At 34.6% G+C, this 14,422-nt stretch overlaps 1 protein-coding gene across 1 annotated transcript in view; it reads left to right on the top strand.

Moving 5' to 3' along the window:
* The window catches only part of PTPRQ (protein tyrosine phosphatase receptor type Q), a 197,347-nt gene extending 183,441 nt beyond the window's left edge, over positions 1–13,906 (top strand). Inside the window, exons 40-45 of the mRNA XM_004280590.3 lie at positions 1,070–1,204; positions 1,434–1,559; positions 2,372–2,520; positions 5,849–5,984; positions 11,707–11,830; positions 12,082–13,906. Of these exons, the coding sequence (XP_004280638.2) occupies positions 1,070–1,204; positions 1,434–1,559; positions 2,372–2,520; positions 5,849–5,984; positions 11,707–11,830; positions 12,082–12,119 (708 nt within the window). The 3' untranslated portion in view covers positions 12,120–13,906. The remainder of the gene's footprint in view (positions 1–1,069; positions 1,205–1,433; positions 1,560–2,371; positions 2,521–5,848; positions 5,985–11,706; positions 11,831–12,081) is intronic.
* Positions 13,907–14,422: the final 516 nt, after the last annotated feature.

Consider the following 14,422-nt stretch of genomic DNA (forward strand, 5'->3'; position numbering starts at 1 on the left):
ACATAGAAATGCTTTAGCATATAGTTTATTTAAGAGACTCAAGGTTTTATACCAGAAACTGTCACTGGGTGATTTTGGGAAAATCACCTCAAGTAGCTCATTATTCTTTAGAGTAAAATACACTGGTTGGATTAGATTTTAGGGCCCCTTGAACTTTAAAATGTATATTTATTCAGTGTAATACTATATTCTCTGGCTACTGAGACAATTCCAATTTAAAAATAAAATTCACCTTTAATCCTCATTCCTCAAAATATTTTGATGTTTGGAATACATGTAATTTCATTACTATATTTTATTTATACAGTACCTTTCTTTAAGAAAAATCCACAGATATTACTCAAGTGGCATCCTTACATTCCAGGTGAATGGACTGAGTTTTAGAATAACTTGATAAAAGCTACAAGAGCTATCATAATAGGGTTGAGACAAATCTCAGGTCCTATAGTAGTTAAATGAACCTTCTTATTATTCACATTACTCTTGGTCTGGAGCTCTGGAGAATAATTACTAATGCCATAGTTTACATAGATAAGTAATTTCTTGGAGAAAGAGTATGAAAATATCTGCACAATCTTTAAATATATGACAGTAACTTAGTGGAATGGGTAAGAGCGCTGGCTCTGGACTCAGACTACCTTACCAACTGTGAAATCTTCCACAAATTACTTCACATTCCTTAGCTTCAGTATCTTCCTCTCTAAAATGAGGATAATAATAGTTCTAATTCTCAAGGTTTTTATAAGAAACAAATTAATTGAAATACTAACTATAAGATGCTTAGCATATTGTCTGCTGTAAAGTGGTATTATTATTTTTTAGTCTTTACTGCTTTATTCAGAGTTAGAAATACATTTTAAGAACAGTTAGCTGTATAGTATATTACATTGTGAGGTTAAAATTAATGTTGGAAATTTTGAGTACTATTATTATTTAGCATTCAAAAATGTACAATATTTAAAAATATTAGGTCATCTCAAACTAGTATGTTTTTCTTACGTTGCTCAAAAACTAAAAAATACTATATATATGTAAATATTGATGCAGTGTTATAATTATATCATTCTAGGGCTACTTATGTCCAAATGAATTTATTGCTACTCAAGGTCCATTACCAGGAACAGTTGGGGATTTTTGGAGAATGGTGTGGGAAACCAGAGCAAAAACATTAGTAATGCTAACACAGTGTTTTGAAAAAGGGCGGGTAAGTTATTTGAAAATCTTTTCACAAAACTTTTACAATTCTGTTAATATATGTGTGACAATTTTAGCTAATACTTTGAGTCATCAATGACTTGGACATCTATAAAGCAGTTTTATCTTAGCAGTGATAACTGTGATATTTTACACACACACACACACACACACACACACACAAACGTATCTATATAAAACAATGGTTCTTATGACTGGTGACTCTTTTCTGAATACAGATCAGATGCCATCAGTATTGGCCAGAGGACAACAAACCAGTTACTGTCTTCGGAGATATAGTGATTACAAAGCTAATGGAGGATGTTCAAATAGATTGGACCATCAGAGATCTGAAAATTGAAAGGGTAAAAAAAAGGAGGGGAAGTCAAACATGATATAAAATATGAATGTTCTAAATGTCTAAAGTAAAATTAATTTCTAGACATATTGCTTGATACCTGTATATTCAATAATGCTTTTCTATTATTTTCAAAATAGAAGTTTTGAATTGGCACCTGCCTTCAATATCTACGTGACTGTGTTTAATTCCAAATTATATAAAGTTCATATTAACCAGTTAATATCAGATTCTTAGGTAGACAGGGGAAGAAAAAGGAGGAAACAACTAGATCACTAAGTTTATCTTATTTTATAAAGAAACTGTAATATCTGATTTAAAACAGGAATTTCCCAAATCACTTATCTCTGTCTACATCCTAATAACTGGATTTTCTGTTTAATCCAGAACCAATACAGAAGCGATAGCATAGGATCCCACTTATATAACGTAAAGGCCTATAAACACAGAAAATGATATAAGGATCTTTATACTTTCTGACATTATCAGATACTCTATACCTGTGTTGTGAATAATTTGTGAGTGTGTTTAAGTTGTTAGGTCACAATTGTTCAAAATCTACTACTCTGGTGTTACAAAACGTTACATTATATTTGAATTTAAATACCCTACATTATCATCTGCTTGCAAGCCTTCTCATTGTTTGCATTCATACAGAAAGGCAATTTTCTTTATTGTAGCAATAGTAGAAGGCTTCTCTTATAGGAAATTATGAAAACACAGTTTCTTCTGTTTGGTAAATTGTCATTTTAAAAGATCACCTTGAAAACCTGGCAAGTCAGCTGTCTTATCATGTTTCTTTAATGTCATTTTGTCTAGCATGGGGATTGCATGACCATTAGACAGTGTAACTTTACTGCTTGGCCTGAGCATGGGGTTCCTGAAAACAGTGCGCCTCTAGTTCACTTTGTGAAGTTGGTTCGAGCAAGCAGAGCACATGACACCACACCTATGGTTGTTCACTGCAGGTAAGAGAGATTTTTAGAACCTCTGAACACTAGAAACACTAGAAATGGTACTGAAACTCAGCGTGACCTTTTTATTATCACGACACCATTGATTTTCTGGCAGAATGTTAATGTAGATTCAATCCAGCTTTTAGTTTTCAGATATTTTACTGGTTATAACAAATCAAGATGTAGTTTTATAAAAGGTTAGATGGCAGAGATAAAATGAGTAATGACTATGTCTAAAAGCAAGGGAAATATATATCCTGGTACAGGAATTTTCCTGAAATCTTGACTGGATTATACCTCTCGAAGGCCTTCAAATTAAAAACAAAAAAATTGTAGCCCATTTTTGATGTGGCTACACATCAAATGGATGAGTGTGGGTATGTAGGATTTTTTTATTTTTACGAATAAACATCTGATCCTTCATTATTTCAACTGATATTAGTCTAATATACTAATTTAAACTTTTTTGCAAAAGCAAGTTTCTAGATTTGACTTACAAAGAATAAAGAAAATGAACTTTAAAATAAAGATCAAATTAAGTGACCAACCCAAGCATGATTCAGAGTTTTTACAAACTATTCAAATATCTTTCTTTTGAACATGATAAATAGAATGTGACCATAAATGAAGATTTTTTCCCCTCTTTATTTTCACTGGTATTTTATACCACTGAAATACCAATACTCCCCCGCAAAAAGAAATAAAACTCACAGTTGTTTAGAATTCAGAGTTCTGGACATATTGATATGATTTATGATTTCTAACATGATATATCTAAGTCAATCTCAACATGAGTTTCGTCAACAGTTGTAGTTTGCAAATTAAAGAAAAAGTGGGTGATAACATACTGTTTTATGATTCCACTTACATGAGATACCTACAAGAGGTAAATTCATAGAGACAAGAAACTGGACTTGTGGTTACTAGGGACTTGGGAGAGAGAGAAATGGAGAGTTACTGTTTAACGGGTACATAGCTTCTGTGTGGGATGATGAAAATATTCTGGAAACAGAGTGGTGTTGGCTGCACAAGACTGAATGTGCTTAATGCCACTGAATTGTGCACTTAAATATGGTTAAAATGGTAAATTTTATGTTATGTATCTTTTGCTACAATAAAAAAATTTAAGTAACAATATCTTTTAACCCATTATTATTAATTATAATAATTCCAGAAATTAATTGATGGATAATTATTCTAATGGGAATATACTATAATTAATGTGGTTAAATATGTAAGAAAATATTAATCCATTCAATTTTTAAACTTTTTTTTTTAGAGGAAAAAACTCAGCATGTAATTTAAATGAGTCTACATCTTCCAGGAATATTTTAGATTTTTTAAATTGTAAGAGTAATACACAAATGCTTGCTCATTATGAGATATCTTTTTTACATTTAAAAAGCATATAGAATTAAAAGTAAAAGCCTCATTCTTACCCTCCCAATTCCATATCCCCCCCATATATATAAAATTTTTAACAGATCAGTATATAGTATAAATAGAATAACAGTTTGCTTATAAAGTCAGTGATTGATTTTAAACTGGCATCACTGATGATTAAAACGGATAGTAAGCTTCCTTCAGCTTCTCCATGTTTTACATATACACTGCCGCTGGATTAAAACAGTGGATTTAAAAATCCATTAAAAAAGAAAAGTACCATCTCTCTTGTAGCCTCAAAAAGAGTAGTCTCCTCCTTTGTGATTTAAATACATAAAAGAGACCAGAGAAAAAGTATGCTTATATTAATAATCATTTTAAAATATCATTTTAAAACTGTCTACTAAATGATTACCTCCAACCCCAACTTCTCACCTCAACTTTAGACTTATACATTTAACTTCCAGTTTAACCACAACATTCTGAAAATTTGATGTGTCCAAAACAGAACACTTAGATCAGTCTCCAAACTCCCTCCTTCTCATCCCCATCTTGGTAAACAGCAGTCCACTCTGCTTTGTACAGAAACCCTAGACTCATCTTCAACTCTCTGCTTCCTCTTACATTCCACATCCAACCCAACAGCAAATACTCTGATCCCTGCCCCCCATCACCTCTTCACACACTCTCCCCACCCTGGTCTCCTTGCTTTTCTTTGAACACACAGAACACTCTCCCACTCAGATCTGTTCTCTTCCTGCGCCCTCAGGCTGGAATGCTCCTCTCCCAGGTACCCAGGTGGTATACTCCCTAACCCTACTCAAGTTTCTTTTCAAATATCACATTGTCAGAGAACCTTTCTCTAATGACCCTGTCCTACCCTATCACCTTTTATCTCCTTAACCTAATTTATCTTTCTCCATAGCACTTATTGCGGCTGGGTATATCCTATGCATGTTTCTTTGCTGTGTGGACTACCATTCTCCGTCCTCTAGAATATAAGCTCCATAAGTTCAGGGACTTGGTAATGTTCACTGCTGTACTGCAGATGCCTAGGACAGTGTCTGACACTCAAAATATATTGAATGATGTAATGACTGATTACTCTGTTCGGGCATATACGTGTCTGTGTTATAGTGATCAGATTCATGTTGTAATGCTATTTCTTAGGTTGAATCATAGGTATTGTCGACATTAGAATATTTTTCACCTACAAAGATGGCAGTTTCGTGATGTTCAAAATGACATTTAAGATTAGGTGACCTTTCAAATGATGGTTTTTTTTTTTTTTTTCAGATTTACTTCCTATATTAACCATTTAAGTACCTAGGAGTCTTGTCTTTCTAATTGGAATTTCTGAAACAATCCTGTCAGGTTTATCAATTAACAGTTTATATGGAGCACATACCTGTCCTTCAGTATTAAACTAATTTCTTAAAAGGAAATAGCTTTCCAATTTTATTATCTATAGGAAGGAAAAGAAAATTCTAGGGAAGGTGAAAAGAACACATCAGAATCTATCAATGTGATGCAGAGGAAGTACTATATGGGCTAAATATTACAGTTGACATTTTTCATGTTTAGCACTCCTACTGGTAACCAAAAATATATTCAATAAAAAGTTTCTGGGGTTAAGAATTTTCAATGACTTTTAAAAATCTTCCCCATACTTCTCCAACTACAACCCTTAAAAATATTATGAAAGAACAGGGAAAGTCCAACTGGTTAAAAAAAAAAAACTCAAATATTTGACAGAGTATTTAACGATAATCATCTTGCTCTGTCTAAACAGTCTTGGGAACAATATAAATCCAAAGAAACTCCAAAGAAAATCTACCTTCAATAACAAAAGAAACTATTTATAATTTATTGCTATCATAGTTTATTTCCTTCATCACAATCAACATAAACAGGCTTTTTGCTGAATAATTTGCATGTAATTTCACTCTTCCTGCAGTGCTGGAGTTGGAAGAACTGGAGTTTTTATTGCTCTAGACCACTTAACACAACATGTAAATGATCATGATTTTGTGGATATATATGGATTAGTAGCTGAACTGAGAAGTGAAAGAATGTGCATGGTACAAAACCTGGTAAGATATCTAAAACTTCAAGCAGTTATCAGCTCTAGAATTTCTGCCTGGAAGGATCTTAGTGGCAGTGATCTGGTTAGACATGGCCTTGAACTATATTATCAAAGCAGACATTCTCTTTTCCTACATTATAAACCTCTGGGTGGGGGCAGGGTCTTGGGGACGACAGCTGATGGGGATTATAGGAGAACCGAAACCCACATGCCCCAGTTATCCTTCAGCACTGTTACTGACTACTCATCCTACCCTGTTTATACTGATAGGCATATAGAAAATAATTCATTAAATGGATTTGTCTTTAGCCTTTGGGAAGCTTAGAAAATGAATCAAATTAATTTCTTTTGTAAACATGCTAGAAGTTGTATTTGGGAAAAGTTTATTAACTGTTACAGGTTTCTATGTATTTCACTTGTCCATATTTATCCCTTTTTATTATTAGTACTAATAATGTTTGTTATAGCATGTCATCAACCAACTAACTGGGAGTTGTTTGTTTTGTTGTTCTGGTTTGGACGTAAAAATATTTTTAAAATATAGATTTTTGTCATTAAAAAAATCATACGGTAGGGGGCTTCCCTGGTGGCACAGTGGTTGAGTCTGCCTGCCGATGCAGGGGACACGGGTTTGTGCCCCGGTCCGGGAGGATCCCACATGCCGTGGAGCAGCTGGGCCCGTGAGCCATAGCCGCTGAGCCTGCGGGTCCAGAGCCTGTGCTCCGCAACGGGAGAGGCCAAAACAGTGGGAGGCCCGCGTGCCGCAAAAAATAAAAGTAAAAAAAATTATACAGTATAATGGTAATGAAACTAAAAACCCTGTTGAGTGTCTAGTAGGTTCCAAGTATTATACTAGATCCTTTACATGTATTATCTTATTTAATTCTTTATTTGTAAGGCAGGGCCAATGAAACTAATCAACAGACTAGGTATTATGGTCTCTGCTTTACAAATAGGGAAGCAGATGTTCAAGAATTCAGTGATATTTAAAGGTCAGAGCTAAAATTCAAACCCAAATCTGTCTAACTATAATACATAGGATGTTCCTGTCATATCTTTGGATTGATATTTTTATGCTACAGAGAGATTTTTCTCATAATAAATATACAGTTCTTCTGTAACGGTATTTTCCAGGGTACCTACTAGAAAACACAAGTGGCTTTACAGTCATTAAAGGTGTGAGAAAATAGGCTCTTTGCTAAAATAAGTTTGAGAAAGAATTTCTTAGAATTACAGCCTCTATGCTAATGTGCATTGACAATTATAAATACAGAGCCCTTGTGGACATTCCCCAGACTTATATGACTATGAAATCCTTGAACACTTTTTGACCCCAAAACCTATAATGCCATGATGTCATGGAACATTAATGTTCTTAGGAAGATGCTGCTCTAGACCAGAGACATCCAAACTTTTAGGAACACACATCCCTTTCAGGAGAAATGTTTGAGCATTCAACTCCAATACATATATATTTATTTTTAAAATGTAGATTGTGCAATTATGTAAATTATAAAGCGTACACAAGAAATTGAAAAACATGAGATAAAAGTCAAATAAGCAATTCTGACAACCTTGCTAATACTGGTGGCTTCATATTATCATAAGGTATTTTCAAAAGATAAATACTTAGCAGAAAATAATTGTTTCAATAGTGGTTTTAAATGCATGTTTTAAATTCTTTGTAATTTTTTAAAAAAGTGATCTAGCTTTTTGTCAGATCTGATTACACTGTTGTTGCTTTCACCTCACAGCATGGCTCTAAGACGGTTATTCTAGGAGCATGAAAAGTGTCAGTACTGCCATTTTATTGTCATTCATTGGTGCTTGCCTGACAGATCTTATCTTTAATCCACAGTCTCTTTGTAGGAATCTTTTTAAGCCACTTCAATTATGTGATGGCTAGGTAAAACTAGGTACTGTAATCCATGTGCATTCCCTTATATGCTGAAAGGGAGCACATGAGTGAAGTATCACTCTTCCCTTAGGAAACTTCAGGAATGGACTTCAACTTGTGGCCAGGCTTGGCTTCATGGGTATGTAGCCTATGCAGTCTCACGGGTCCCCACGCTCCAAAGGGCCTTGCACTTGATTAATGTTTGCTGACACTGTTTTGAAAATCTTTAATAATTTTTGAGGAAGGAAACTCGTATTTTCATTTTGTAGTGGGCCCCACCAATTATGTAGCTGGTTGTTATCCAAAGATCTTTTAAGGGCTTCAAGATCAATACGACCATTAATGATTATTAAAACCAAATTATTTTTAGTTGAGAACAAGAATAAATAGCTAGCATTTTCCTCCCATGTCCCTGGGTGTACACATGTGCACTGGTGATCAATGTTCTTGGCATTGATCGAGATTGGTTGGCTCTCTAGGATAGGTTAGAGGGTGCAAATGATTGGGATATTTCCTTGTAGAGACTAGATTCGGTCTTCAAATTATAGAAGTCGAATTTTGTCATGCTCTACAATTTTGTGGAACCACACTTTGTAAAGAGTGTGTTCAAGCATGCCTGTGAATAATTGCACACAATTTAGTATTCAGTATATGCTATAAACTTCATACATTATGCTGGAATAACCAGCCAGAGGAAAATGTTGCAGGTTGGGTAGGGGGATGAAAAGAGCCTGAATTTTGGTGTCAGAGAATTGAGTTCGGATTCCAGTCCTGCTAATTGCTGGCTTTGTGACTTTGTTTAATGAACCTCTCTGAGTTATTTCTCTTTTGTAAAATAGCTGTGTTACACTTTTCACAAGTCTATTGTAAGTATTAAATAAGAGAAGGTATCTAAAGCACCAAGCATGCAGTCAATGCCCAGCGTGCAGTAAAGGTCTGACAATATAGTTGTGCCGATCGCTTTTTAAGATAAAAAGGTGGCAGTTCGTTAAAATCCTGATAAACACTTACTGAATCAATAGGTAGAAGTCATGAATATTAGTTGGCATGTTTGAAATAAGTACATCTTCATCGATATTCAAGAAAAGTATAGGGCTTCCCTGGTGGCGCAGTGGTTAAGAATCCGCCTGCCAATGCAGGGGACACGGGTTTGAGCCCTGGTTCGGGAAGATCCTACATGCTGCGGAGCAACTAAGCCCGTGTGCCACAACTACTGAGCCTGTGCTCTAGAGCCCGCGAGCCACAACTACTGAAGCCCGTGTGCCACAACTACTGAAGCCCGCGCGCCTAGAGCCTGTGCTCTGCAACAAGAGAAGCCACCACAATGAGAAGCCTGCGCCCCACAACAAAGAGTAGCCCCCACTCACTGCAACTAGAGAAAGCCCGTGTGCAGCAGCAAAGACCCAATGTAGCAAAAAATTAAATAAATGAATAAGTAAATTTATAAAAAAAAAAAAGTATAGGTAGCCCTTCCATAGAGGTTATAAAATTAAGATACATCCATGTTTACTAAATAATTAGCCTCCATTTTGTAAACGATATAAATCACAATTCTCAGATTCTCACTTAAAATGTGGTACTCCAAAGCTCTCTTTCACCGGACTTTGTTCCCAGAAGCTATGCTCTTTACTGTCTTTTCTCTGTGATGAAAAAAAGGAAAATGACCACACCTTGGCTCCAGTCCTTATAAACCAGCATTGCCTTGCACAAGAGTGGTTTCTTAGTTTCTTCTCTTGCACTTGGGAATGATTCCAATTTCTGTGAAGAATGCTGTCTCAGCACATACACAGTGGCCATGGCCAGGGGTGGGGAGGTGGGAACCTCAGCAATATATCACCACTAAAAGACACCAGAGGGCCCAGACCCTGGAGAGAACCTAAAGTTCTTTCACTGTCTACCAAAACACAGTTCATAGCAGCCCCAGGAGATGTGAAAGAGCTTTCTGAGAGAATACTCTGCAGTGAGGTAATATCCTGAGCTACTATTCCTGCCTGAAAAATGGATTAATCTGGATGAATCCCTTTCCTGCTCTGGTTCTCTTGAAAATAGACTGATGTGAACTCCTGAGGTAGAAGAAAACAGAATAAGATATTTTTGGTGCCTAATTTTTTGCCACCAACATATATACATGGCTGGCCTTAAATCTCACAACATAGCTTTCCTGATCCCCCAGATGAGGAAACTGAACATCAGAAAAGTTTAATTCTTAAGGTAACAGGACTATCTAGGGTAGAAACTGGAACTGAACTCTTCACTGCCTCTCTGGCAATAACACACCACGGCAGAGGGATCTTGGAAAATGTAGTACTGCCCTGTGGAGCTCAGCCTGCCCTGCTGGCAGAGTTTACACCCATCATTCTTTCCAGTGGAGAAAGATGAGATTGGGACAGTTATAAGTTTCACATATCAAATGTGACTTCAAATTCAAATGTGTTTTTTTTTAATACCAGAACTCATAAACTTAAATGACTGTTGTTTTCAAAGAAATTATACCATGTCAATATATTTCTGTCAATAATGTTATTCATTGTGCAGTGCATATTTTAAAATACTCATTTGGAATTACCCTGAGAAGAAATTTAACAGCAATTTCAAAAGAATTTTTATTACCTTATAACAATCCTTCATTTCTTACCAAAACTGAATTATGTAACTTGATCATCCACCTCACAAACTTGATCCCTAATGACTTCTGAATGTTCTCCCAATCAAGTCTGTCCTGAAATGGTAAAGATCTGCTAACTGTGAGAATTAAATGAGGCTAAGTCAACATTCATTACGCAACTACCACATTCCAGGCACTATTACACACAATGGGAATAGAGCAGTGAATATGACAGAGTTCTGTCCTCATAGAACTGACAGTGATGAGATGTGTGTGGAAACATTTTGTAATCCACGAAGAAATAGGTATTCCTAATAATGACCAACAATCTCTAGAGACGGTTTCAATAGTGAAGTTCCAAAAAGGTTTTGAGGTGTAGGAGCAATAGATATGAATATAATTTCTTAAGATGGTCACTTTAGAGGACATTCTATTTAAATCAGTTGTCAGTATGTGTGTTTGTGTGTGTGTGTGTGTGTATGAATCTTAAACATTTGGTTATATTCCTTTAACTTCAGGTACCTTCCCTATGTAAAAATGAGGGTGCTTTTCTATGACTGTAACCTTAACTACCTTTGGGAAAGTCCAAACCCAGAAATGCTAACAGGTTATTGAATAATATTGAATAAACTTAAAGAACCCAGATGGTATTGAATTTCATCCTAACTTTAGATGAAATGTTCAGAGTCCTGCCTTATATTTACAAATAGAGACCAGATCCTTGACATTAAGTAGGCCAAATGTTGGGTGATTAACAGAATTGTTAAATATTTTAAATATGCTGATGGTGTGTAGATATGCTCAGTCACAGCTTTTGAAAGTAAATTTAGTATCTGCATTCCAACAGCCATTCTAACAAGAAGAATAAGAAAAATTACTCAATTATGCCTAACAGGAAAAAGGAAACTTATAAACAAATTTAAATAATATAATTTGCTACTTTTTAAAATTACAGAAAGAAAGAACATATGAACACTTAGTATTTAATGACAAGTATTTTTAAAAACTGGAAACTACAAAAAGCCACAGGAATTTAGCAAATCTTATGTTTGAAATGATAAAAAATCATTTATATTCATGGTAAATTCTGTGCCTCTAACTTAGCTATTTAACATTCGTTGAGTTCAATATTACTTTTCATTGTAAAAGTATAGCCCCCCCCCCGCCCCCGTATAAGAAAATCCCTACCCCGTCCATTTATTTAACCATCCTTTCTTTGGTGTCTAGGCACAGTATATCTTTTTACATCAGTGCGTTCTGGATCTCTTATCAAGTAAAGGAAGTAATCAGCCCATCTGTTTTGTTAACTATTCAGCACTTCAAAAGATGGACTCTTTGGACACCATGGAAGGTAAACAGAGGCAATGTATATCAATTTACTACTAGTTTACCACCTATAGCAGGAGCATTAATTTAATAATAACCGTATGTTGAAAATGTTTTAGAAGCTTGGCTGGCACACATATCAATTCTTTAATTTCTCTCTAATCCAAGTTAGGATAATAGCCTTTCCAGGTACACTGTATTTTTGTCGTGAAACATTTAAATCTTTTGAACTGTTAACTTCAATTCTCTCTTGTGACATGTTACTTTATGTTATAGGTGATGTTGAGCTTGAATGGGAAGAAACCACCATGTAAATATTCAGACCAAAGATTACAACTGGAAGATATTTTCAAATCCCAGGGGCCAAAATACCCCCTTACTCTTCTGAATTGAAATGTGCAACCTTAAATAAAACTCTACGCTTCCCTTACTGTGCCTTACTAAATGGATTGACATTTTATGAATAGTTCTAGGAAATAGCTAATTCAGGATAGTTATCTGTTTTGTACAGAATAAATATTATACATGTAAAATGTTTAAGAAGAGATATCCCAGAGATTTTTGAAGCCTTCTATATTTTGGGAATGAGCCAAATATAAAATTATAATTATATTTACGTTAATGTTTCAATGTGAATTTTCCCTACATATTGGATTTGATCTTGAACAAAAGTTGTAAATGTTGATTCAGTAGTGTTATTTTGGCCTCCAGGGTGTTGACTTTTCTCGTGGATAACTTCCAGGACTGTCATAATGATCTGTACTTCCATGTATGCCCCTGTGTTTTGAATCCCCTGTTTTATGAGTGCTGAGATATCATCTCATGATCTCGAACAGCTGAACAGTAACCCCCTGACACTGCTGGGATTACTTAGCCTTTATACAACACACAGTAGCTCTTCGGGTACACTTAGGGCTATTTCAATTGCATTGTAATCTTTAGTTTGAAAAACAAAAGGAAAAATTAAACAGTGCAATTGCTCATGTGAAGTTGTCGAGTACTTTTGTAGCCTGTCTGCATTTGTACATTTTCAGGAACAAGCTGTACCACTATATTGTATATTTGAATACATAGTTAAATGTATCAGTATTTGTCCATTAGATATGTATGCAACCTAATAACAATTTTGAAGGGTTTCTTCAGCAGAAATGCATGAAAACAGTAATAAAAATGTGATGTGTTACAAGGTCATAAACCAATGATGTGCTGCTGTGGTGCCAACCAGAGACTTCTGAATAGATTACATAAAACGGTCTTTATTTCATTTCCCAAGGTTGATTATTGAGGAGTGTATTAGGTGGAACTGAACACAAAGAAATTAACCAGACTGTAGCAAATTAGAGACTTTTTTTAAAAGCAAATAATTCACCCTCCTTTTTGTTAGACAGTAACAATGTACAAAGTAAGTTTTGAACTATATGAAATTATTTTGTCATAGATTTCAATTAAGGGTCATAAAATAGTATTAATTATTTTATTTCTTTTATGGTAAGAATCATATCTTATACTTATTTCTGCTGGAATATACATATAGAAAAAGTGATGGCCAATAAAATTGAATTTTAAGGAACTGAGTCACTCTGCAGCATGATTTCAGAGGTCCTTATAAACATAAATTTGATTTTGTATCACATATTAAGATATAATTAGTAATTATCTTAACATAATGAAGTATAAGTACAATACAGTAATATAATGTGGTATAAATAATTAAGATATAATAATTTCCCAAGGTATCCAAAGATAGTAATTTTAAAATCGAATTTATTATGCAAGAAATTAAATCCTTTAGTCTTACAAGCAATCCTGCTTTCTGTTTTTTATGGCAAGGGTGTGTAAATAAATACAATCCATTAATGTTCCAACCAAAAAGTTTACTCTATAGAAAGTCACAGAAAACAATAAGAAATGATGAAAACGCTAAAAGATTCAAGTTTGAGTGACAAGGTCTTCAGTTTGCTTCATGTGTCAGTCATTGAAAATGAGTGGTAAGCCAGTACTTATTAATGTGGGTTTTTGTATTCATGGAAGACAGATAACAGCCTGTGGAAAGTACTGGTGAGTCTACTTTTAAATGTATTAAATGGCAAGAAAATAAATCCTTCAATCCACAAGCCAGTCCATTTTCTATAATATCTATATAAAACAGAGAGTACAGAATAGAGTTTGACCCGTGTGTATATGCATGTGTGTGCATATAAAAAAAGTTTTAATATAAGGCCTCCTCTAAAAGAGTGCTTATCGATCTTTAATGTGTATACAAATCATCTGCAGATTGTGGTAAAATGCAGATTCTGCTTCAGTAGGTCCAGGAGAGCACCTAAGATTCTTCATTTCTAGAAAGTACTCAAGTAATAATATTGCTGCCTGAGCTCGGGCCATACACTGAATAGCAAATCTCTAAAAGACAGGATCAGAATAATTTTATTTCCATCTGAAATTATTTGAAACATGTTAAAAAAGATTTGTCTTCATTATCAAAAACATAACAAAGCACCTGTTAAATGTGTATAGCTCACTAGCTATACCACAAAACTGTAACTGAAATGGAACTGAAACACATATTAATGTTAACTAAATTTTCTCTTAATTATATTGTGAAAATGCTAGTTCACAG

Source organism: Orcinus orca, chromosome 11 (assembly GCF_937001465.1).
Source record: "Orcinus orca chromosome 11, mOrcOrc1.1, whole genome shotgun sequence".
In the NCBI taxonomy this organism is placed as follows: Eukaryota; Metazoa; Chordata; class Mammalia; order Artiodactyla; family Delphinidae; genus Orcinus; species Orcinus orca.